Source organism: Lagopus muta, chromosome 25 (genome assembly GCF_023343835.1).
Source record: "Lagopus muta isolate bLagMut1 chromosome 25, bLagMut1 primary, whole genome shotgun sequence".
NCBI classification, from domain to species: domain Eukaryota; kingdom Metazoa; phylum Chordata; class Aves; order Galliformes; family Phasianidae; genus Lagopus; species Lagopus muta.
This window is the reverse complement of record NC_064457.1, coordinates 1,544,947-1,568,959: the sequence shown is the minus strand read 5'-3', so window position 1 is coordinate 1,568,959 and position 24,013 is coordinate 1,544,947. Positions and strand designations below refer to the sequence as shown.

The 24,013-nt window shown below is 51.3% G+C and overlaps 1 protein-coding gene across 3 annotated transcripts in view; it reads left to right on the top strand.

Annotated features, from left to right (window-relative positions):
* SKAP1 (src kinase associated phosphoprotein 1) overlaps positions 1-24,013 on the top strand; it is a 125,636-nt gene that overhangs the window by 82,213 nt on the left and 19,410 nt on the right. For all 3 annotated transcript variants that reach the window (XR_007373293.1, XM_048926558.1, XM_048926559.1), the window contains exons 5-9: positions 19,411-19,491; positions 20,396-20,479; positions 22,149-22,273; positions 23,012-23,075; positions 23,404-23,556. Coding sequence is in view for 2 of the 3 variants with exons in the window: in XM_048926558.1 (XP_048782515.1) it covers positions 19,411-19,491; positions 20,396-20,479; positions 22,149-22,273; positions 23,012-23,075; positions 23,404-23,556 (507 nt within the window). In the remaining variant the exon portion in view is untranslated. The remainder of the gene's footprint in view (positions 1-19,410; positions 19,492-20,395; positions 20,480-22,148; positions 22,274-23,011; positions 23,076-23,403; positions 23,557-24,013) is intronic.

Here is a 24,013-nt window from a genome sequence, read left to right as displayed (position 1 = left end):
CAGAACTCTCTGTACGGCCTGCCAGCGTTTTGCTTTCCAATGGAAGGCTAATCCAGCATTATAATATAGTAACACAAAAACCCACCTCCTTTTACTTCCCCCACCCTGTTTCATGCTTTTTTTCCCCCCTTTTCTTTTCTTAATTCACTGTCTAGTGAGTTTCTGATTGACTCAAAGACCAATTAAAGTAAAATTTAATGGGAGAATAGATTAACTCCCTGAGGTTCCCCCGCCATCCATCACATTTTTATAGCAGGAGCTGTGAAGAAGCTCATAACTTCATGCTGTGAATGTGATAATAAAGAGGGCACGGAGAGGATTCCGATTTACTGCCAGGCTGATGTGCACCGGGATGGGATTTACTGCCCCAATCCCTTCCTCCTCTTATTTGGAGGGAGGTGACCAGATCTGTGCTCAGCACCGGCTCCTGCCCTCCCAGCTGAGGAACCATCTCTGCTGTCACTCGTTCCATTTCCATCCTGATGGCCAACAGCCATGAGATGACAGCAGGTTTGGAGTTAAGGGAGGTGCTGGGGTCACCGCAGCCCTGTCCTCCCTGGGTGTCACACGTGATGCTGCTTCCTGGCCTTGCAGTGGGTGACGTGGCTGAAGGGATGCGCTCAAGATGCCGTGCATTGGGGATCCTGCTCTGCATCTGGGTATTGCCACGGGAGAGCTCTCAGCTGAGGGTCAGAAGCAACGTGAGGTTTAGAAAGGACTCTGCTTCCTCTGGGATGGATTAGAGAGGGGCTGTGGGGGAGAAGGAGGGGGCAGAGGTGGGAAAAGATGCATCTCCCCTAGTGGGTTTCAATGAAAAGGTTTGCGTGCGTGCAACAGCAATGAACTGAAGAAGAGAGAGAATTTATCTGGAAATAATAGAAACTATTTGTTGGATTTTCCAGGCTGAAGATCTGGAGTTAATCATTATTCCGTGAAACCCTGAATGATGTTTCTTGCAGCCTTTGTACATAGATAGTGTTCCGGTGGGAGTGCTCCTAACGGCGTTTTGTCAGGCTCTATCAGCAGTATTGAGCCAACCTGAGCACCCGATTATTAATCCTTTTCTCCCGGTGACATGACGGCAATCGATGGCTGAACAAGCTATTGAAACAGCAGCAATCAACTGGACTCCAGTGAATCCAATGGGATCTGGATCTGGGGCCCAGCAGGATGAGGGAGTTTTAGGAAAGCCTGAGCTCATTCTGCACCCATCTGCTTGCTGTGCTGCTGCTATGGGTCACAGGAGCGATGTCCTCTCTGGTGGCAGCAGCTTTTAGGTGCTGGGGTTCCATGGGCACCACTTGCATTCGTGCATGCAGGCATCAGTGCTTCTTGCTGCCTCAGAGGGGGAGAAATGGGGGAGTTCTGCCTGATTTTTGCATGCACGTGGAAGCACATGAGTGTGTGTGCACAAGGTGACATAAGTCCACCCTGAGATGCGTCCACTCCTGCATGCTGGAGTCCTGCAGGGACACAGTGGAGGAGGGCAGTGCCATCTGCTGGTAAATCAGCTTCAGCTGAGCATGGCACTGCTGACCTGGGGCTGTTGGGTGACCTTTGGATCTGCTCCCATCCACACTGCGTCCCCATCCCCAATTCAACTCAATTCCACGGCGTCGCTGAGAGCTCAGCCTAGGGTTTGCAGCAGGATTTGGGGACTCCAGCAGTGAACATCACCATGCCTCAGTCCTCAGTGGGAGGGCAGAGCCTGGGGGGAGCCCATCTGGTGCTGAGTTCAGCCACTGCCTCTGCTGGGGCTCACCCAAGGGCACGAAAACCCAAAGTGAGAGCTGGTCAATGCTGGATGTGCAGGGGAACACGGGACACACAGCCCTGGCATTGCAAGCAGAATGTTAAGAATGTGCCCAGAGCTTTTGGCTGTGCTGGAATCATCCCTCGTGGTCGGTTCCCCACTGGTGCCCACTCTGTCCTCCTCTCCTCTGAGGGGTTTGGGGGGAGAGGGGGGGGGCTGCACGTTTTGGGGAGTGTGAGGGTGGCTCCTGTGCTGCCACGGGCTGTCAGCCCCAGCGAATGGTTACTAATAAGGTTGGCCATTAAGGTGGGTCAGTGATGGATGGGCTGTGTTCTCATGCCCCAGCCTGGCGTGTGCTAAGACACTCCCTGACCAGCAGCTGTTGTACTGGCTGCCTTGTTAAGGGTCTCTCTCGGTGACATCAGCTATACATCAACCTGGCTGATGCCTTTGATTATTTAGACAGCTCTTGGCATGATGAATCGTTGGGATTGATCTGTCTTTTCTTCACGTTCGCTCCCTGCCCTGTCTCTCCCAACTCTCCCCGCTCTTCAACCACAAATCCTTTAAAGGTTAGCACCTTCCAGGGCGTCCCACTGAAACAACTCCAGCGTGCCAGAAACGTGGCGCTGAGGGAGCTGTGTGCTGTGATCCTGCTCCTTAGAGAGGCTGAGCTGGGATTGCAGGGGGATAGGGGGGGGACAGGTAGCTCTGAGCTGCCCGTGGGGAGAGGTGACAGCTGTGGGGATGGCTCTGTCACAGCATCACTGGCTTGGTGATCTACATTGCATGGCTGCTTCAGAAAGAGGCAAGAAACGAGCAGGTGTCGGCTAACCCTGGTGGTTATTGCAGCCCAGGGAGGCTAAAGCACAAGATGCTTTCTGGGAACCTTTCCCCTCCTCCCTGCTTAGCAGTAATTATTCCTTGCAGCTTTCGGTAATGGCTAAATGTCTGCTCATTGCTTGTCAGGAGCCTGTGATGGCCCAGAATCCCCCAGCAGCGTGCAGACCCTCCCAGGATTTGCTCCTTTTTGCAGCTAGATGCCTTGTCACAAAGACACCACCCCTGTGCCACTACCAGCAGTGTATATAGAGCCAGCAAATGTCCCTCTGATGGATGAGACCCACAACACGCTTTGGACCTCTGAAAGAGGAAGCTGCCTGTAGCAAAGGAGTCAGAGACTCATTGGTGTTTTTGGTTCCGTTCTGTGAAGCTTTTGGCTTCAGGTTTTGCTGAGCTCCATTTTGCACCCGTGGGTTTGGTGCTACATACGTTCTGCAGGGCCACCCATTGGAGGTTGTGGTGCACGGCCTCCAACGCCTTTTTTGCTCACTCACTGAGCTGTTTCCTGGTGCAAGTGCTCTGGCAAGCTCTTTTCCCCCACCTCAGCTGCTAAAGCCTGAAGCAAAACGGTGCAGGTGCTGCCCATGCACATCACTGAGTCTCCAGATACCAAGACTGGGAGAATCTGCATCCTTCCATCACATCCCCAGCAGAAAATGCTGCTCCCAGGCTCCCATCCCTGCTGCTCTGGCAGCCCTGTGGCCAACCTTGCTGTGGCACGATGGCAACAAATACATGCATGCTTTGTAAACAGCAGCATCCCATAGCTGGAAGCCCCTTTGGCTACCAGCTCCAGGCTCCAGCACCCAGCCCTGGCACGTCAATGGTTGGAGGAAGAAGGCTGCTGTCCTCCTCCTCCTCCTGCCTGCTGCTGGGAAGCAGCTCCCTGGGCACAGCAGGGCTGGCGGCAGCCAACAGCATCCAGCTCTGCACCGTGGCTCCTTTGCTTTGAACTCTTATCTGTGGCGTCTCCTGGTTTTCACTGCAGCAGACGGTTGAGCCTCACACAGGTCCTGATAACCTTTCTCTTGTTCATTAAGGGCCCACTTAGTGCTCTGCGGGACTGAAGGGAGACAGTCTGGAAGAGAGAAGCAGCACAGGGCTTTTAGCCTGGGTAATACAAAACTTCATCAATAATCCTCCAAACACAAACCCAGAATGCAAATACAACCCTCTCTCTCTCTCCAAATCAACCCCAGAGAGAGAAAAAGAAGAAGAAAAAAAACAAAATAACAACACAGAACTGCAGGTTTAAGGCAGGACATCTCCCTGTGAGCTGTTGAGGGTGAGTTTGCCCAGATGCATCCCTAAGAGCACTGCAGTGCATGGGCAAGCTCACTCTTTGGGTGGAGGACCACAGGGTGATGGGCAAGCTCTTTCCTTTCCTCCTGCAGCTGGGACAGATTGGAGAGCTAAGGGCTTGCACGAGGGAGCCAGCTGATTTGGTTCAGCATTTCAGTGCTGGCAGAGATCTGCCTCACCTGGCACCAGGCACCCACTTGGCTCCAGGTTTCCTTCACCCTCACGGTGCCTCTGGAAGCAGCTGAAGTCCCAGATGGGTTGTGGGGCTCCAAACTGCGTGGCTGGGGGCAGCTGGGTTACGTATCCCCCCTCTCGAGAGACTTGTTATGAGCTTCAGCCCAAAGGGAGCTGAAGCAGAGGCAGAGGGGGGGAGGAGGAGGAGGGAAACACCCCTTAAAAATTGGCTAGGTAATGGAAACAACCTTTAACTATCATATTTCAAACATAACGCCATAATAAAAGTAACAGGATAATGATTTTTTTCAGCCCAGATATTAGAGGCCCAGATATTGATTGGTTGTTTCCCTTGTCGTTCCAGCCTCTGATGGAACTGCATTTTTTGACAGAGAGTGCAATAAAATGTACAGTTTCCAATTTGAGAGCCCTATAAATGTCATCTCTACATGCACGGTTACAAATTCTTCATGATGTTCCTTTCCTTCCCCTCAGTACCACGAGGGTCTTCCGAGACACAGCAATGCACACCACCTCCCTTCCTTGGAGGAGAAAGTTTGCAGCGTTGCTGAACCCATCCCAACGCAGTTCTGTGCTGGGAAGATGAAAAAGATGCTGGGTCCCCACAGGGCAGCTCTCCTGGGGTCAGAAGGACTGAGCTTACAGAGTTAATATATCTTGTTTTCAGATTAATAGATTGCGGGGCAGATGATGAAGCTTTCCGTGACCCAACTTTGCTGTCAGGAGCTTCCAGTTCAACTCCGTTGGCTGGAATGCTGCTTTGGATGGTTCGTTTTGTGCCAAGGGGCAAAAGGAAAGCTGAGAACATGCAGGGATGTGAAGGGAGAAGCGCAGGGTGGTGGCACTTGAGGTTGCATGAGACAACATGAGGTCACGCGAGCCCTTTTTGCTCAGTGCTCCCAAAGAGAAGTGGCCAAAAGTGGGGGGATGCAGAGCAGCTCTGATGAATGCACCCTTCCTTCCACTGCAAAAAATAACAAGAACTGCTTTTATATAAATCTCCCTTCCACAAAAGAGAGCTGAAAGCAGCAGCAGCAGCATCCCTACGGTGCAGGGGGGGACCTTGGTACGTGTAATGAGGGCAGTCACCTTGCATGAGATACACTCACGCTGTGACCTTCCGTTAGGTTTAATGCAACCTTTTTATTTCTTTCCAATAACTCTCCAATCAGTCAGCACTCTGCCAGCTTTCCTCTAACCTCAGATCACAGCCTCATAACCGGTTTTGGGGCTTTTATTGGTCTCCGAGGTAGCCGGAGCCATTAAGCTCAGTGTTTTGATTTGATGAGAGACGTTTTCAGGGTCTCAGTGTCTCTCTCACCTTTGCCTAAACATTTCAGCCTCGTCTCTACGCTGGGAATTGGAATTGCAGAGCCCAGCCATGATATTCCCCTCTGCTGGGTAGGAATTGAGAGCTGTGGATTAAAGGAGATCAGAACCTGCTCCGAATTTGCCTTTTCTTCCCCATTTTCACAGTGTGGGTTTCAGCTGCTTCATGCCACGTCCCTAATTCAGACCCTTTACCCAGAGGGGTGCTGGAGGTCTGAATGTCACCCACGTGCTTTGAGCCCCCGAGCCAGCCTGGATTTGTAGCAAGGCCACATCTGATTAACCACATTTGGTGCCTTTTATAATAAACCCCTGCTCCATAACGTCCCGGATTTATCACTTGGTGGGCATCCGAGATGTAATAAGAAGCAGCTTCGGTTTTGGAGCTGGCATTCTTTATGCAGCCCTGTCACTTTCCCCCATTTCCAGCGGTGGGACACAGCCGAGGCAATCGATATTTTATTTTACCTCCTTTTACCAAGAATTTTTTTAATCATAGCGTCTTCCCTCTCATCTCCCACCTTTGGATAAATAATTACAGCAAGGCAGTGCCGTGCTCAGCACTTTTTAGCAGAAAAGCGCAGGGGAAGAGATGGAGGAGAGGAAGGGCTGGAGCTGCTGAGCAATGCCTGGGCGCTGCAGGGTGTGAGGAAGGTTCTGGTGGCACCAATATGGCAAAGCCTGGGCACAGCACAGCCTGCTGGGTGTACTGCTGTATGCTTGGCGTTGCTGCATGCTGGGCACTGCTGCAGGCTGGGTTCACTGCTGCAGGCTGGGTTCACTGCTACATGTTGGGTGCTGCTGTGGGCAGGGCACTAAGCTGCACGGTGCATTGCTGCATTCTGGGCATACTGCTGCATGCTGGGCTAACTGGTGCATCCTGGGCACTGCTGCATGCAGGGCATTGCTGTCTGCAAGGCACTGCTGTATGTTGGGCATTGCTGCATGTTGGGCATTGCTGCATGCTGGGCTCGCTGCTGCATGCTGGGCACTGGTGCATGCAGGGCATTGCTGCATGCTGGGCACTATTGCTTGCTGAGCATTGCTGCATGCTGGGCACGGCGCTGCACGTTAGGCACTGCCCAGGCTGCACGGGGGACACGGAGCTTGGGCAGCTGCCCAGCTGCAAGCCCCTCTCCCCTCTCAGCTTTGTATGGCGCTGCGGGGTTGGCACAGAACCCTCCGCTGATGATGAACACCCCGAGGGCCGCAGCCGGCTCCGTCTCACCTCCCGGCCGCGCACCGCGCAGGGACCGAACGGCTCCGCTCCAATCCTGGGCCTCTGCTGCCGCCTTGTGGCTGAACCCCGCAACGACACCTCCCTGCCCGCCCCAGCCATGCAGGCCCATTGCCGGGCAGCGCCCCGGGGTCGGCGTTGTGCCCCCCTGCGTTGCAGCGATGAGGTTCTTCTCTCCTGCTCGTCCCCGCTCTGACCTTTGCCGGGGCTTGAATAAGTCAAAGTCGGGTTTCCGTCTGGCAGCCCTTCCCGGAGACCGTAAATATGCCAGAAAAGGTGATGGAAGCACTTGATTTTCATCCTATGTGTTTTTAAAGACCCAAATTGTAACCCTGGATGTCAAGATGTGAATCCGCGGGATATTTATGACACGGAGCGTTCTTTTCTCTTCCTTTTCTCCCTAATTTTTCTGCTTGGAATTAAAGAAGGGTTTCCTCCTGACCCCAACCCCCCACCCCCTGCAGGGATGCTCCTCTCTGCCCCCCACAGCCGGGACCCTGTGCTGGGGCTGCCCCACACTTGGCCCAATGGGGATGTGGGGACACGTGTCTGGTGTGCAGGGTACCGAGCAGCGTGGGAGGATCACTTCCCACATCACAGCCGTGCTAATCCTGTTTATACATCTTTGGGTGATGCCTCATCCCCCCCAGCTCTTGAAGCCTCCCTCCTCTCATGTCTGGCAGGAGGACAGGGCCAGCAAGGGCTCAGCAGGCGGCTCAGCATCCCCACTGTGCTGCCATTGCCCCGAGGATCCCCATGTCCCCACTGGGCAGCACGTAGGAGGTGACCCCCCGCCTCCCTCCTCCGCTCGCTCTCTCTGGGGCTGCGGGGTGAAAGCTGAAAGTTGAAGAGTCCAAAACATCAACCCTTGGCTCTCAGCTTGTGATGGGAAATGAAAATATTTGGATAAGCTCTGATACGGAGCTGCTGCTATTTACAAACCTTGATCCCGCGGCCCCGCACATCAAAAGGCCTCCTTTTATAAAGCTCTCTCTGCACTCCCGGCTCCGTTTTCAGGCTGTCAAGGGCATTATTTGATGTTCCTCTTTTGTTTGTTTACATTAATTAAGATGGGCAAATCCATCACTGTGACTTTCTCCCTCCGCGGCGGCGGGGCGAAAGCAGCCGGGCCGCACGCCTGCTGCAGGTGTTCGGCGGGTTTTGTGGGGCGGGTGATAAAACACACATTTGTTCTCCAGGTCGTGTGGACAGACTGACATTTCCCCGATAAAAGCCCACCCCCCGACACCCCCTTCCCTCCCCCCCCCCCCTTTCTACCCCGCGGTGACAAATGATTTTCTTATCTGGAACAAGGAAAGCAGTGGCCAAGTTTCATCTCTGCTTCTCGCCCGGGTTCTCCGGGCAGCAGGGGAGCAGAGTTGGTGTTGCTACTCTCAGCTCTGCCCAGGGGCTGCAGAGCCTTCAGGGAGCACAGAACTGGCTCAGCATTGAGCCCTCCTTCTGTTCCCCAACCCCCCGGTGCTTGGGAAGAGCTGAATTTCCTCCCTGTTTTGCCCCACTGAAGAGAATTGCCCCACATCTTCAGCATCCCCGATGCCCACCGGTGCAGCAGCATAGCAAACCCCAGCAGTGTTCCCTCTGTGGGACTGTGGCTTAGGGGAACTCTGTGCAATTTAAATGCTCAGGTGGGAAAACGAAGCTGAAAGCCACAGCTCCTGCTCTTGGCGTGGTCTCCTAATGATAAGGCTGTGATGCTGAATCTGATGGTATCAAAATATTGACCCAGGATGCGGCTCTGGTCTGGCGGTCGGTGACCCTGCACACAGCAGGGGGTTTGAAACTAAATGATCATTACGGTCCTTTTCAACTCAGGCCATTCTGTGATGATTCCATGCCTCTGCTGCTCTCCATGTGTGGAGGCACACGATGCTGCTGGAGCTGGGTGAGCTTTCAGGTCCTTTCCAACCCAAGCCATGGGATGAAGATGTGATTCTGTGATGGGGCCACGATTTAGGGGCAGCTGGAGGGAGCAGGGTGTGAGCGGAAGCCGAGCTGCTGAGCTGGGCCAAGATGGGCCCATTATAAATTTCAGTCCAATTAGTTGGAAGATGAGAAGCAGCGTGGTCTAATTCATTCTGCATGGGACAGGATCCCCTTTCCAGTGATCTCCTTCAATGTCCTTCAGAAAGTTCTCTACATTCTGCCCCTCCAGCTCCCTTCAGCTGTCTCAGGATGCCCAGCTCCCACGTCTGCCGTGTTGCAATTCAATTCCATTCTCTCTAAAGTCTTGTCCTGACATTATTGTTCCCCAGATGTCTTCCTTTAACACACATCCTTAATTTTTTTTGGTGAAATATTCCAGTTTTTTAGAACTTGGCCCACAGGGTTGCTTTACTGAGGCTCGAATTCCAGCTGTGTTTTAGGCAGGGGTCTCAGGAGCCCAGAGCCTTTCCAAGAGGAAGCAGCTTGCTCCTTTTCCCCCTTTCTTTTCTTTCCTGAAGGAGGTAACTGGCACTTCATTTATCTGTGGCTTTGTTATGACTCTGGGCTAACAGATACCACGCTTAGCAAACTCTCACTCTTCACTAATGGAAGATACTTTAATCTAATTGCCCCCTATCACCCAACACCGGAGCCTCCTCCCACATCCCTGGCGAGCCGCTGTTCGCAGGGATGCTTCCTTGTTTCCCAATCCCACGTGGCTCTGTGCCCAGATGCAAGCAGGATGAGGGTCGAGGGCACAGGGAGGACTCTGTGTGTGTATCAGCCTCACCTCGGGGTGCCAGGCCCCGGAAGGAGCTGAGGAGGGAGAAGCACAAAGGGGAGGCGAAGGCGGACTGTTGGGTTGCTGTAATAGCAGTGCTGGTCGCTGGGACTGAGAAAAAGGAGGTGTGAAATCCTGGGTTGCGCTCGCTGCGATGAACCTCTTCCTGGCACCAAGTCCTGCAGGGCTGTGCTCTCCCTCTTTGGGGAGGATGGAGGAAGGGCCTCTGCTGCTGCTTCCCAAGCTGTACTGGGGTCTCCTACTCTCCCAGCTGCTGGATCCTTGCCGCAGCTGCATCCTCCTGGGAGCCCAGTCCCATCCCAGCCTTGTCCCATCAACCTGTTGTCCAGTCATCCCAACCTCTCATCATCCCATGGTCCCATGTTTCCATCATTGCATCATCCCATCGTCCCATCATCCCATCTTCCATCGCCCCACCATCCTGTTGTCCCATCATCCCATCTTCCATCCTCCCACCATCCTGTTGTCCCATCATCCTATCTTCTCATCTTCCCATGGTCCCATCATCATCCCATCATTGCGTCATCCCATCATCCCATCATCTCATGGTCCCATTGTCCCATCAACCCATCATCCCATCATCCCAATATCTCATCATCCCATCATCCCATCATCCCAATATCTCATCATCCCATCATCCCATCATCCCAATATCTCATCATCCCATCATCCCATCATCCCAATATCTCATCATCCCATCATCCCATCAACCCATCAACCCATCATCCCATCATCCCAATATCTCATCATCCCATCATTCCATGGTCCCATCATCCCATCAACCCATCAACCCACCATCCCATCATCCCATAGTCCCATTGTCCCATCATCCCATCAACCCATGGTCCCATCATCTCATAATTCCAATGTCCCATTAACCCATCATCCCAATATCTCATCATCCCATCATCCCATCATCCCAATATCTCATCATCCCATCATCTCATCATCCCATCAACCCATCATCCCAAAATCCCATGGTCCCATCATCCCATCATCCCATCATCCCAATATCTCATCATCCCATCATCCCATGGTCCCATCATCCCAATATTTCATCATCCCCTCATACCATGGTCCCATCAACCCATCATCCCATCAACCCATGGTCCCATCATCTCATAATTCCAATGTCCCATCATCCCATCATCCCATCCCAGCCAAGCTGCCCTGGGCCATGCCAGCACTGCAGCATCCATGCCAGGGCTACCAAAGAATGAATGTCAGTGGCTGTGTCTAAAATCAAAATGCTGTTTCTCAAAAAATAAAGCTTTAAAAGTCAAGTGAAGACTCAACAAAAACCCCAAACCCAGGGGACCCCCAGTAGTCCTAAACCAGGTCTGACAACACCGAGATACGGTGTGAATATTTTGCTTACAGGGATTTACATATTTGTCCTTAGGAACCCATCAATTTAAAAGTAAATTTATTTTACCAATGAAATTCCAATTCTGTACGTTTTTATTTCAATTTCGCCCTCCAAGCAGATACTGGTTGGCATTAAGCTGTGAGTAAAAGTTGAAAATCACTTCTTAAAAACCACATCTATCACCGTTTTGTGACATAATACAAAATTTAAGTACCCAAATAAATGTTTGTTAAGCTCCATAATGACCGACATATTTCTGCGTAGAAATAGCGCAGTTCTGCTGGTTAGCTAAAAGAAATGTTAAATCTGCCATAAAAGCTAACTTTTATCAACACGCTTTAATGGTTACCAGCTCTCCTTAGGAAAGGGAATCAGAAAGTATGAATGCAAAACAACATTAAAATGGATGATTTCAATCAAGACGTCTCGCTCGATGATTTAGATCGTCGTTAAAATTGGTGATTTAAATCACTTGGAGTTCAATCAACCCATGCAGGGCTCCGGTTCTGGGACTGCCACCACCCAGAATGCTGCTTTCATCACTTAGGTTCCCAACCACAGGAGCCAGAGGTTTTAAAAGGAAACATCTTTGTCCCAAAGCAGATCCTCTAACGAGCTCCAGACGCTGCCCGCGAGGGGCTGAGCTGCGCCTGGTGCCGTGGAGGAGGGTCAGGGCTGGGGTGCCAGTTTCCATCCCCAGTTGGAAAAGGAGAGCTGGGGCCGTTAGCTGCGATGTCTGCATTTGCTGGGCTGTCCCACACTGTGCTGCTAACGCCAGGAGCTCAACCCAGCTACAGCAAGGAGGCACTCAGGAATTTCTCCTATGTTTTCACCTTGGCAGAGTTTGCTTCTTGTAAGGGCTCCCAAAGCATCTTTTGCTGCTGGGGTGGGACCATCAGTGCCACCAGCCCCTTCCCCATAGATCTCAGCCTCCTGCCTCCAAGCCCCACTTCCCATCCCGTTCCTCACCCACACATGGAGCCAATTATGGCTGCGGATAGACAAGATACTAACAGCCAGCGAAAGGCACTCAGGGCTGCAAAAAGCATGTGGTACAAAGCCTCCTGTCAGTATAAACCGCCTTTGCTGAGTCACATTTGTGCAGAAATAATGCTGAGGTTAAGTACGATCTGAAATGCGTCTGGAAGCTCTGCTGTTTGTCTCTGCCTTCACTGGTGGCCGCTCCCTGCGTCCCCATCCCCATCTCTCAGCCATGGGAGAGTGGGCAACAGGAGGGTGAGGATAAAGGTGAGGATGAGGATGAGGAAGGGTGAAAGTGAAAATGAGGGTGAGGGTGAGGATGAGAATGAGGGCAAGGATGAGAGTAAGGGTGAGGGTGAGGGTGAGGATGAAGGTGAGGATGGTGAGGGTGAGGGTGAGGGTAAGGATGAGAGTAAGGGTGAGAATGAGGGTAAGGATGAGGATGAAGGTGAGGATGAGAGTAAGGGTGAGATTGAGGATGAGAATGAAATGAAGCTGGGGATGAGGATGAGGATGAGGATGAGGGTGAGGGTGAGGGTGAGGATGAGGATGAGGGTGAGGGTGAGGATGAGGATGAGGGTGAGGGTGAGGGTGAGGGTGAGGATGAGGGTGAGGGTGAGGGTGAGGGTGAGGATGAGGGTGAGGATGAGGATGAGGATGAGGGTGAGGGTGAGGGTGAGGATGAGGATGAGGGTGAGGATGAGGATGAGGATGAGGGTGAGGGTGAGGGTGAGGGTGAGGGTGAGGGTGAGGATGAGGATGAGGGTGAGGATGAGGGTGAGGGTGAGGATGAGGGTGAGAGTGAGGATGAGGGTGAGAATGGTGAGGGTGTGGATGAGGATAAGGATAAGGATGAGAATGAGGGTGAAGGTGAGGAGAGGGATGAGGATGAGGGTAAGGATGGTGAGGGTGAGGGTAAGGATGAGAGTAAGGGTGAGAATGAGGATGAAGTGAAGTTGGGGATGAGGATGAGGATGAGGATGAGGATGAGGATGAGGATGAGGATGAGGATGAGGATGAGGATGAGGATGAGGATGAGGATGAGGATGAGGATGAGGATGGGACCCCGCGGAGCCATGGGTGAGGAGTGGCAGCGATGTGAGCTTCGCTTGAGTTTGCTCCTCCTGAACAACACCACTGCTTCCAGATTGGCAGCTGCTCCAGCACATTCATTTTGTAGAAAGGCATCCCTAAATGGGAAGGGAATAATTTATACCGACATAAAGCACCTTTATTTGGATATAACTATCTGCATTAAGGAGGTTGGATTGCTCTTACCGTATCAGTATGGTGTAGTTGAAGCTCTATTACTCGTATATAAGCTGTTGCTGGCTCTGCTCCTGATTTATTTTCCTAGCAGAGCTAGGCTGGGTGTGTCTAGATTCATGTTGTGTTGATATCAGAAAATCAACGTTTCTTTCGTAATCCAAGGTACGTGATGTAAATCAACAGGGCTCCAGGGAAGGCAGGGGCATTTTATCAGTGTAAAACGAGAGGAGAAGTGAGCCCAAGGGGGGGATTTGCCAGGGAACGCGCTTTTATCATTTTACGACCTGTTGATTTTACTTTTCTAACAATTACTCCGAGGTAGGAAACGGGGGAGAGGGGGGGAAAAAGTAGAGCTGGGCCAAAGATGAAAGGGAAGTGGGAGATTGAGGCTGTGTGGTTGGAATGGGCAGAGCAGGACCCCCCCCCTTATCCCACCCCTCTGCTCTCTGTGCACACAGCGAGGTCTCAGGGGAGAAGTTGTTCTTCGTGTGAAACACGGCCCTGCAGTTACAGGAGAGAAACCAAGGAACAATGAAAACCCGCAGGGAAATCATTTAATATTTCCAGCCTTCTCACATGGCTTCTTGACACTCGGGTCTGCGGAGGGGAAAAACTGATTTATGCCGTCAGTCGTTAGACAATGTGGAGGTGAGGTCAGGCACGGGCATTCCTCATCTCTTCCCCGGCGCTCAGAGATCCCCTGGGCAAGGTGGAATCAAAGCATTTCAAATGGTAGAGGTCACGAGAGTGACACGGTAAGAGGTAAAGGAGCACAGCCTCCTGCCTCCTACAGAATGGCTGACACCTATACATCTTCATATTGCCATTGTTTCCGCTTGAAGAATTGCGTGTCGTTCGTTTGACTTCTTTTTTTTTTTTTCTTTCTTCCCCAACCCTCCTCTCTCCTTAAATCCTCTCCATTTTCCACCGTGATCTATAGGGACCGTTTGTGTCAAGGCTGACGATGATGTGGGACGGAATTGTGATAGGAGTCAAAGGCTGAAGCCACGAGATGGGCTGCAGCCAACAGGTGTCTGCCTGCTCTTTGTGCCGCCTTGGCGAGGCTGTACACACTAAAATCCCATCTGCCTGCAGGGAGTTGTCCTATGTTGGTTCATAGCAGCACCTGCATGCTGGGGACACCAGGTGAGAGGGATTTCTGGACTTGAACCCGACACGTAGAGCTCCACTGCTTTGATTTTAGCTCAGCACACGGGCAGACAGAGGAGAAACGTCTCCAAATCCTCCCCAGCTGTGTGTGGTCACCTATAGGGTGCAGCTCTGTGCTCAGCCAGCGCATCCCATCCCACAGCGGGCTCCTGGTGTCCCCTGACAAACATGGGATCAGGATTTTGTGCACTGGAGGAGCACCACGTCCTGGCTAGAAGTCTTCTTCTACCACTATTCTACTGTCCTCATGTCATGATTGTACTTAGGGTGGTGAGCCACTGATCCAGAAAAGCTGTGGATGCTCCATCCCTGGAGGTGCCCAAGGCCAGGCTGGATGGAACCAGCCTCCTCTGGTGGGGTGCACACAGCCCACAGCAGGATGGGCTCTAAGATCCCTTCCAACCCAAGCCATTCCACGATTCTCTCATTGGCATGAGCGCCATGGATCATCTCCACAGCTCCCGTTGAACCCAGCGGTGTTTTTGTGTCAGCAATGCAGTCAGGATGGAGGTGGGATGCAGCGAGCAGACGACGTGTTATTGCATCCCTGCAGCTCCCATCCCAGCAACCCTGGAGCCCTCTTGAAAGGCACTGCGGGGCACAGGAGCGGGACAGACGGTCGCATGCCGAGCACAGCCAACCCCATTGCCCTGGGACAGCCTCGGATAACGGGTTTAGGTTTCCAAGGTGGTGGGGTAACATCAGCGAGAAGCAAATATTTGGCCAAATGCACCCTGAGGTAAGCTGGTATCCGGTGTAACCACACAGCATGCCCATATGTTATTACTTATCCATCAGCCTCTTTGAGTAACGACGTACAGAGCCGGGGCGAGAGTTGGCTTTTGTCAAGCATATATTTCAGCAGCGTTTAAATAAACTCATCGAGCTGCACGTCTCGTGAACTTTCCTATTCCATCTGTCTGCGCCGAGCCACCCGTGGAAAGAAATGGATGAGGCCTTCAAACCTTCTCCAGTGCCCGGAAAATGAGGCAGTCCAGTTAACAATAAATGGTGGCCAATTGGGGCACACATGAGCGGTCTGGTGAGGAAGAAAAGAAAGTTGAGCTTAATGAAGTCCCTGCGCCCGCGTCCCCGTGCGTGGACAGGAAAGGACGGGTGGTTTATAACTGTTTATTGGAGTTAATGGTAATAAATTCCTCACTTGTGATGCATTAACTTTAATGTTTTCATTACGTGATGATTTAGGTTTTCCCTTTTCACGTTGTAAATCATGTTGTCCCGGTAGCACAGCAGGTCGAATGTCTGACATAATGTTATGTTTGGGGGAGAGAAATAACAGGGGAATGAGTTACATAGGTTATATATTTATGTATCTAATATGCTGCATTTTTCTGCGCGTGTGGTTGGGGGGGAGTTTGGGGTTGGGTTTTTTGTTTGTTTGTGTTTTGAAGGACTTTAAGAAACTGCATCCTGGTGAAGCCCATGGATGGGTGGATGGACAGACCCAACCGAGAGCAAATCTGCAAGTTGCTGCTGCAGAGCCCTACGAAGGGATGGTTTCCATGGCAACTCCCCAAATGCTCTTGGTGCTGAGGGGTTTTTTTTTCCCTCCCTCTTTGCTGAGTGCAAGCCCTTGGCTAATGAGCTGTGCAAATAGATATTGAGATTTAGTGTTTTTTATTTTGCAATTATAGACTTAGCGATTTGGAAGGAAACTTTTGGGCCAAAGGCTCTCTGCCTCCTCTTTGAATTCCCTTTTTTTTTTTCTTTTTTTTTTTCTTTTTCCCCTCTATTCCCTTGGCAAAGTTGGTTCGACTTCAAACTCGATGTCGAATTTTCCAGACCAAATAAAAAACAACTGCTGAAGTTGGAAGGTTTTTTCCACCCTCCTGGGCCCGACCTGCAGTCAGCTCTCTGCCATCGCCCGTCTCTTCTCTTGTTTGCTTATCAATCATACAAACCACATTCATGGACTCCCCTGGAAAAACAGCAGTGTACCCAACATTCACTTGGCACCTCACAACGGTCCATCTGTACGCCTCTATTTATTTCTGTTTGGTCATTAGATGTGATCCAATAAGAGCTTTAGGGACAGCGTCGTTAATTGGGCACCATTCAACCTCAGGTGAGAAGTGCTGTTTTCTTGAGTCCCTTCCATGGATTTTGTGTTCACTCCTGGCTGTCAGCACTTGTCAAAGCCCCCACAGCTGCTGGGGACTGCTTAATGTTGGTTCTTGCCTTCAATACTGCTCTGTGTTGCTGCTACAAGAGGACATTGAGTAGCGCCCAGTGGGGGTCTGTCCAAAGGAAGCACTGGGATTTCAGCTTTCCGAGGAGCTCTCTGGGCAACCCTGGGATTCCTTGGGGAAATTTGGGGCTGCTGAGCTCGGGAGCCCCTCCTGACATCATCATTTCATCAATTCATCATTTCCTCTCGATTATTTCCATTGATTTCTGACTGCCTCCTGCTTGCTGATTACCTTTCAGTCTTGGCAGTTATCCTGGGGTGGATGCCTACACTCTGAGCTTTGCCTACAAGCCTCTTATGAGAAGTCAAGCCGAAGCCCAACTAGATCTTCTTCACCACCCCTTACCTTTTTCTTCATCTGCTTTCTTATTTTCCTGCTCAACACAAGAGAATCCGTCTGGCACCAGCTCTACTTCTGGCAATCATTTAATCCCCCATTTTCTTTGAACCAGTTGCTCGTTTCATTCCCATCCTTACAAATGATGCTCGCTTCTGTAGGGTTGAAATTCCCAATGGACCAAACCTCTGCACACCACCACTCAGCCCTGGCCATCATGGGCCTGTTGGCCATGGCTTCAGTCGCCGGTGGGACTTGCAAAACCCTTCAGCTCTCTTTGAAGGCGACAGGAGGGGTTGTTTGTCTGTTTCTGATTCTTTTTATCCTCATTAGCTCCAATGGAAAAAAAAGACTGCAGCCACCACTGGGAGCTTTGGGAAATCACAGCCGATTGTACTCTGGGTTTGCAATGTATTTGGGTGTTCCCATTGAAGTCCCCTGGAGGAGAATCTGCTCTTGGCACGTCTGAGCTTGGTGAATAAGCCAGAGGATTGGGAATTAGCTGCAAGCCTCCGTGCTCCATCCCTTTGAACGCTCAGTTAATGTGACAGTGTGGGCACGAGCGCAGCCCCCAGGCTGGTTTGGCTGCAGCTGCTGTGACATTTGGTGCAGCTGGTGTGCATGACTCAGAGAGCAGAGGGCTGAGTGCTGGAACACAGAGGGCTTTGAGGACATGGTGAGGACGGGCTGGAACGGTCACGATGCTCAGCGGGCATCCCAGTGTTCCTCTGCTCCTTCTGCTGGGCTGGGTGGGCTGGGGAAGGAATAGAGATGGAAGGGACCTTCGTGCCCACGGAAATGCAGGAGCTGCCAAGAGGGGCCGTGTGTCAGGGAGGGCACAGCTGGTTCTCTGCGATGGATTTCAGGCTTTTTCTTTTCTCTCTGTCTTGATAAATGGTGGGTGGCTCTTTGTGGTTGGAAGAGATGGGGCAGTGAGCTCGGGTTTACCTATGAGCTGTGTGCCCTGAGGTGGAGGATCTAACGAGGCCACCCAAGCAAATGGACCCTCAGTCTGAGAGGGCTGCAGTCCCACCTGGCCCCCCCCTGGCTTTCCAAGTGTCCATTAGGACAGTTTAAAGACATAAAACCCCAGGGATGATCTTTGCAGGTTAATTCAGCCATTTGTTGCTAGCAGAAGCCATCTGGATTGCTATTATGGGGCAGCTGGGGGTGCAGGGAGGGACAGGGACACCCCCACGGCTCCCACCTCCCCTAGATTTAATCCTCCTGGCTCTGCACTGCCAGGGCTGCATCAGAGAGGCTGTGCTGTTCGTGTCATGTTCTGTACAACTTCACATTGCCAGAGCCTCGTGCAATCTAATCAGCCCTCGCAAGCCCTCCCTAATTGTATTTGCTTGTCTGAGCAGCCACTGAGTATTTAAGAAGGAGAGTGCCTCCGTTTGCTCTGATTCTCCTGTTGGGAAGCAGCAGCGCCGTGTCTTTTGCTGGATCCTGGCAGAGTTTTGGGACGATGCTGCTGAGATGCTGAGCAAAGCCAAGCTGCATTTAGAGGGCCGCCAGCTCCCAAACCTGGGGCACCAATACTTGGGATCTGCCCACCAGCAAAATCCCAGCTCAAAGCAGGGCAGGGCTGTGGGGCTGCAGCACGACGAGCAGGCGGCGATTTCTTTCAGTCTTGGGGAGCGGGGGCAGAGGGAAGCCGCATGCTGATAATGTACTGAAAGTAAATGAAATTAAACAAGCGAAGCAGCACTGGCAGCTCCTGCTTTCCCCCCCTGGGTAATTCAATTCGAGCTCTCGCGCTGATGGGATCTCGCCAGGGCTGCCTCTGTCACCCCGCTGGGGCCTGGAATCTTAACGTCTAAATAAAAGTTTCACTCAAGCATTTTTTATGCTCCTGCCAGCGGGATCGGCGAGCTGGCGTTGGGCACATTAATGTAATATTCATACTCGCAGGGTCTCCCTGTGCACCCGGCAGCACCGTCCCATTTTCATAATTATAAATGTCCCATAAAATGACATTCAGATTTGCATTAGCTGAAGGGGTCGAGGCTCGGGTTGGAGAAGGAAATGTGCTTTTTCTGCCAGTCGGGAGCATCATGCTGCTGTATGGAAAAGGCTGGGAAGGTTTGCTCCCTGCATGGCTGCTTTTCCCCACCTTGATGGAGGGATGCCAGCCCAGCACCTGGGGACACTGCAGGTGATATCAGGCCCTGCTGGCACCTCTGTGGGGCCCTTTGGGGTTGGTCACCAAGGTCCAATTTGGGGACGTGGCAAGTGCTGTTATTCTGCACTGCCACCTTAGGAACAACCTCCTGCTTCTTAATGCAGCCCTGAGAGAGAATTTAGGTCCTTTTCGACACCCGTGTTTGTTTTCCTTGTGAGAAACATAAGAGTATTTGTATGAAGGTCTGGATTTCCCTCCTGCTCTCAGCTCCCTGTCCACCTGTGTCCTGGGCAGAGGGCTGAGCCCCAAACCCACTTGTAATGTGTGCCATCAATGTGAGTCCCTCGGAGAGAGGAGGGATGAAGCTTGCAGGGTGCACTGAGGTGGGCAAGCTGCCTCTTTGGAGGACCCCTATGGGCAGTGTGCTATCTACTAAGGGTGTGCACAGTTGGAAGGTCTTGGAGGGATCTGTTCCTCTCTGTGTGCACATGGGTTGCATGGCATGGACTGGAAATGACCAGGCTTTGCTTTGATGCTTGCAGGAATGGAGGAAATCACAACGAGGCCTGTTGAAGACACAGGAAATATTCTGAAGCAAGGATATCTGGAGAAGAGATCCAGAGGTGAGGCCTGAGGAGTGCATCAAGGCTGGGGGGGCTCCATTTGGGCTGGCTTTTGTTCTGTCTGATGAGGTGAAGGAAGGTGGTGAGTGAGATGGTGGGGGAAGGCTTTGGGTGGATGAGCTGCTGTGGTTCACAGCCATCCTGAAGAGCTCAGCACGCTCAGGTCATCACCAAGAATGCAAAAAATGTCAGATGAAGAACAAGCAGGAAAATATCTCTTTATTTGCAGCGGCTTCAGGAGCCACAAGCAGACATTCAGACCTTTCTTAATGTACCAGATGCAAAGGGAGAGCACAGCCCTTCTTTATGCTCCTCCGTAGATCCTCAAGCTGCACAAAGATTAAAACCCAGAATCTGGATTAAGCAGAGGCTTCGTCCTCTGAGGCAAAACGTGCCATCCTAACCAGCCATACCTAATGAGGATAAAGCCCTGCTGAAGAGAAGCTGGTTCGTAGCATCACACACGTTAACGAGCTGAGAGAAGTGAGGCAGCCTCAGGTTTATCTTGATTTTAGTGACTCTTGTGAAAGACACAAATTATTTCCCCAGATTTCGGCTTGATCTGTTTGCTGCATGACAGGTGGGATGGGGTGAGAACAACCCCTTTCTTCCTTGTGCTCATAAGTTGAGCTGTGTCACTGGTCCTGTGCATGCAGTAGCTTGCTCCAATTACAGAGAAAAAGACCCTGAAGCTCAATTAGCAATGTTTCACCTAAAGCTGTGTTCTTTCCTGCTAAGTCTGCCTTGCTCTCCTTGCTTTAGTTGAGGTTTTGCACCTAAACTTGCTTGCCTGAATTTTGTTGGGAAACAGAAATCTTTTCCCACCCCATTTGTGTGAGATCCTTGTTCAGCAGAAGAACAGCAATGAATGTGTTTATTCCTGTGTTGTGTTTTTCCCTTCTAGACCACAGCTTTTTCGGGTCGGAGTGGCAGAAGAGGTGGTGTGTCCTCCACAGAAAGACCTTTTACTACTATGCCAATGAGAAAAGTAAGTGATGAGGCACCCGCCTCCATTCCCCAAACTGTGGGCAGTGGCTGAAGGTGTGGATAAGGCTGGGAAAGGGGATATGAGAGCTTCGACCACAGGGCAGGCCGATACCTGGCAAGAAAAGAGCACAGGCTGTGGTCCATTTCCTTCCCTGCAGCTGATGGAGTTTCAGGAATTGATTTGGCTGAAGAAACCTGGATTCAGACATTCATTCAGAGCACAGCAGTGCCTGGAAACGTCCTCCTTTGGGAAAGGGTGGCTTTGAGGGCATGTGGTCCCCAGGAGCCCCCCGGGGCACTCGATCCCAAAGGCAAATGAGGCAATTAGTGTAAAAAGGAGCAAACGTGCCCTCAGTGTTCATCTCTGATAAAACCAAGATGTGGGCTGCAGTTTCCAAAAGCACTGAAGGGACCTGGATGTCATCTCAGCTTCCTCCTGCTGAACCCCCACTTTCTTTTCTTCTGCATAAGACAAAGAAGAGGATGGCTGTAACTCCCTATCAAGAAAAAACATACAGGCTCTTGTAGAAAAGTGTATCTCAGCTTGCTTTTTTATTTCCAGTCCCCCAACGTCTTTGTAGGAAGGGAGCAAGACAAGAGAAAGACTTGAGCTGCATGTAAATAAAGTGACACACCAAGCTTTCCATTAGCCATCAGCTGGGCTTCAGCCCCCTAAGTGGCCGTATATAACCCACACGTCAGTGTGTATAAATATTTTGCAGTCGTGCTCCATCAGGTACATACAAACAGACAGCTAATATCTCCAGCACAATGAGATATATGGCCTGCCTTCCTCTGTTCCACCCATCCAGCATCGTGGCCTGTTAACTGCTTGCAAAATACACACATACATCCTTGGTTTGCAATGGCCACTCTGCATCAAACTCCAGCAGCTTATGGGGATGGAGCTGAATCTTCTCTGCCTTTTTCCACCTCCTTTGAGGATGCTGGGTGCTGTTTGCAAAGGGTTGCAGATGAGCTCGAATGCAAGAGCTGACACAGCATTGTTCTGGTGGGAGATGGACAGCTGTCAGCTCCCAAACGGTCTCCAGAAGGCAACAGAGTAAAGCAAACCTCTTCCTGATGGACTGAATGTTTTTCACAGGGCTGGGCTTCATCCAAATAAAAAAGTTAAGGGCAGCTGCCCGAATCACACTCCCACACTTACTCAAGAAGATTCATAAGGAAATAATGAGCTGGCTATCCAGCTGGGGTAAATAAACGTGCCTCAAACGATGGCAGTGATGTTCTCTCTCTCCAGCCTGGCTGCTGGGGCCGTGTGTGTGCATCTACAGCATCCATAGGCCAATCCTCCCAGGCCCCACTAAGCATTTCTTCCTGCACACCGACCCACTAATTCCTTACCAGCACAAGAGTCGTTGCTATCATATTTCCCCAAGTACACAGTGGTCTCTGCTTCATTACAAGCAGCTCATCTCATACAACCCTGTGACCCTGGCAACCTTTCAGTGGCGGCTCGCCGTCTCCGGAGGCTTAAAATTGCATCCTCTTTACTGTGTCTTTATGAAGATTTTATAATGTTCTCTTTAGATTTCCAGGGGGGGGGGAAGGATGCTTAGATTTGCTCCCAGTGCTACATGATAGAGCTCAGTTTCCCAGCGTGGGCAACAAACATCTGCCCCACTGACGAGGGTTTTCTCTTCTCCCAGGCAAGCAACCTAAAGGCACCTTCTCCATTGAGCATTATAGCGCCCGGCTGGCTTTCCATCTCCGCAAAGACTCACGCAGAAGATGCTGTTTTGAATTAGTCTGCCCTGGGAAACGCACCTATGAGGTAGGAGCTGGGGGAAGAAGAGGAGCCTTGGTGTTGTTTGATCGCAGCTTGGGAGCTCGTGGTGCCAGACCCAAGGCACTGGGTGGACCTGCAGGGTTGGGGAGGCTGTGAACCTGCAAACGTCAGTCTCCAGTTCAACAAAACAAGAATCATAGGATGGCCTGAGTTCAAAAAGAACCATGATAATAATAATAACAAGCTCTGCAGAAGGTGCTGGTGCTTCTCCATCTCATCCAGTCACCTCCACATGGACCTGCAGGTGACCCTGGGCTCTCTTTGTGCTCGAAGGGCAGAAGGGTTCAATGAGAACACTGGGTTTGGAAAAGCCTGTTTTTAAATAAGCACTTCAGAGACTTGCTGAATTTAAACTTCCCATCTGTTGAGCCTGGTGCAATGAAAAACGTGGTCCAATGCACAGCTCCTCCCAGAGATTCAGGGAGACTTTGGAATCTAGAGCCTCGGTTCACAGTCAGTGCTGTATATTCAATAGGGATTGTGGTTTTCATCTGAATTCTTGTAATGAATTAGGCTTGACAGCCTTCCTTTGGGATAGTCTAGCTTTGCTCTGCTTCTGCTTCCCTGTTTGGAATAGGGAGATAAAGAAGTGAAATGGCTTCCCCACAGCCCCCAGGACAGACAATAGCAGATCCAAGCACTCAATCCCTTATTTTAGTTCCAAATCTTCCTCCTCTTCGTGCATTCAAGAAACAGCATGGTAACAGGTGAACCTCTCTCCAGTTCACAGCCCCAAGTCCAGCAGAGGCTGAAGATTGGGTGGATCAGATCCAGTTCCTCCTGAAGGGTGAGTCTGATAGCTTGGCCCAAGCCAACCCCAATCACTGGGGCAAATCCCTGCAGCCCTTAAGCCAAGTCCCTGCAGGATCCTGTTTATCCCCAAGGCCCTGCTGGGGTCACAGCAGAGCTCAGAGGAGGATGAGGAGCCCTCCTTTCTCCACCTCTGCTGCTAAGCTGTGCAGTCAGTGAGGGGACAGAGCCCTCTCTGCAAGGTGCACAGTGAGCACCAAGTACAGCAGCTCAATCTTTCTTGCTTGATTTCAGCTCACTGCAAATTCCAGCCTGCAGCTGGGCAAAGTCTGCTCTTCTCCACCGTCTTTGCTCTCTCCCAGCAGATCTGAGCTCCCTCACTATCCCATACGATGAGGAGGAGGAAGAGCTCTACAATGACGTGGGGAGTTCTGACTCCATGACCACAGCATCTCACAACACTACCCTGAATCAAGATGACGGGATGGAAGAAGATGACATCTATGAGGTTTTTCCAGGTAAGCAACAAAATGATGAGGTTAAAACCCAAGCCGTGCCCTAACTTTAACCCTGCAAACATGGCAGGAGACCTTGGCCAACAAACACGTCGTGATGGGAATGAACATCTCAGGCTCTGCTGAGTTTAATAGGCCTATAACTCAAAGGAGCAGCTCGGTTTCTTTGTTCAGACTGGCTGATGGACTACAAGAGCAAACCCCTTCTGCTCTGGCGAGATGGGGATTTTGTAAATTCAAGTGAGGCAGCTCCTACTGGGCTGTGTTACCTGGAGAATCAGAGTTAGATGATGAAAATGCTCCCTTCTGGGCATGCAGTCATGGCTGTAACATGATTACTAGGCTTCCAAGAGATGATAAAATAACTGCATTAAAGACCAGCGCTTGCTCGCTAGCAGCACAGGAGGCCTGGAGGCAGCAGGGCTGTGGCTGCTGTGAGAGAAGCCAGGAGCAATCTCCT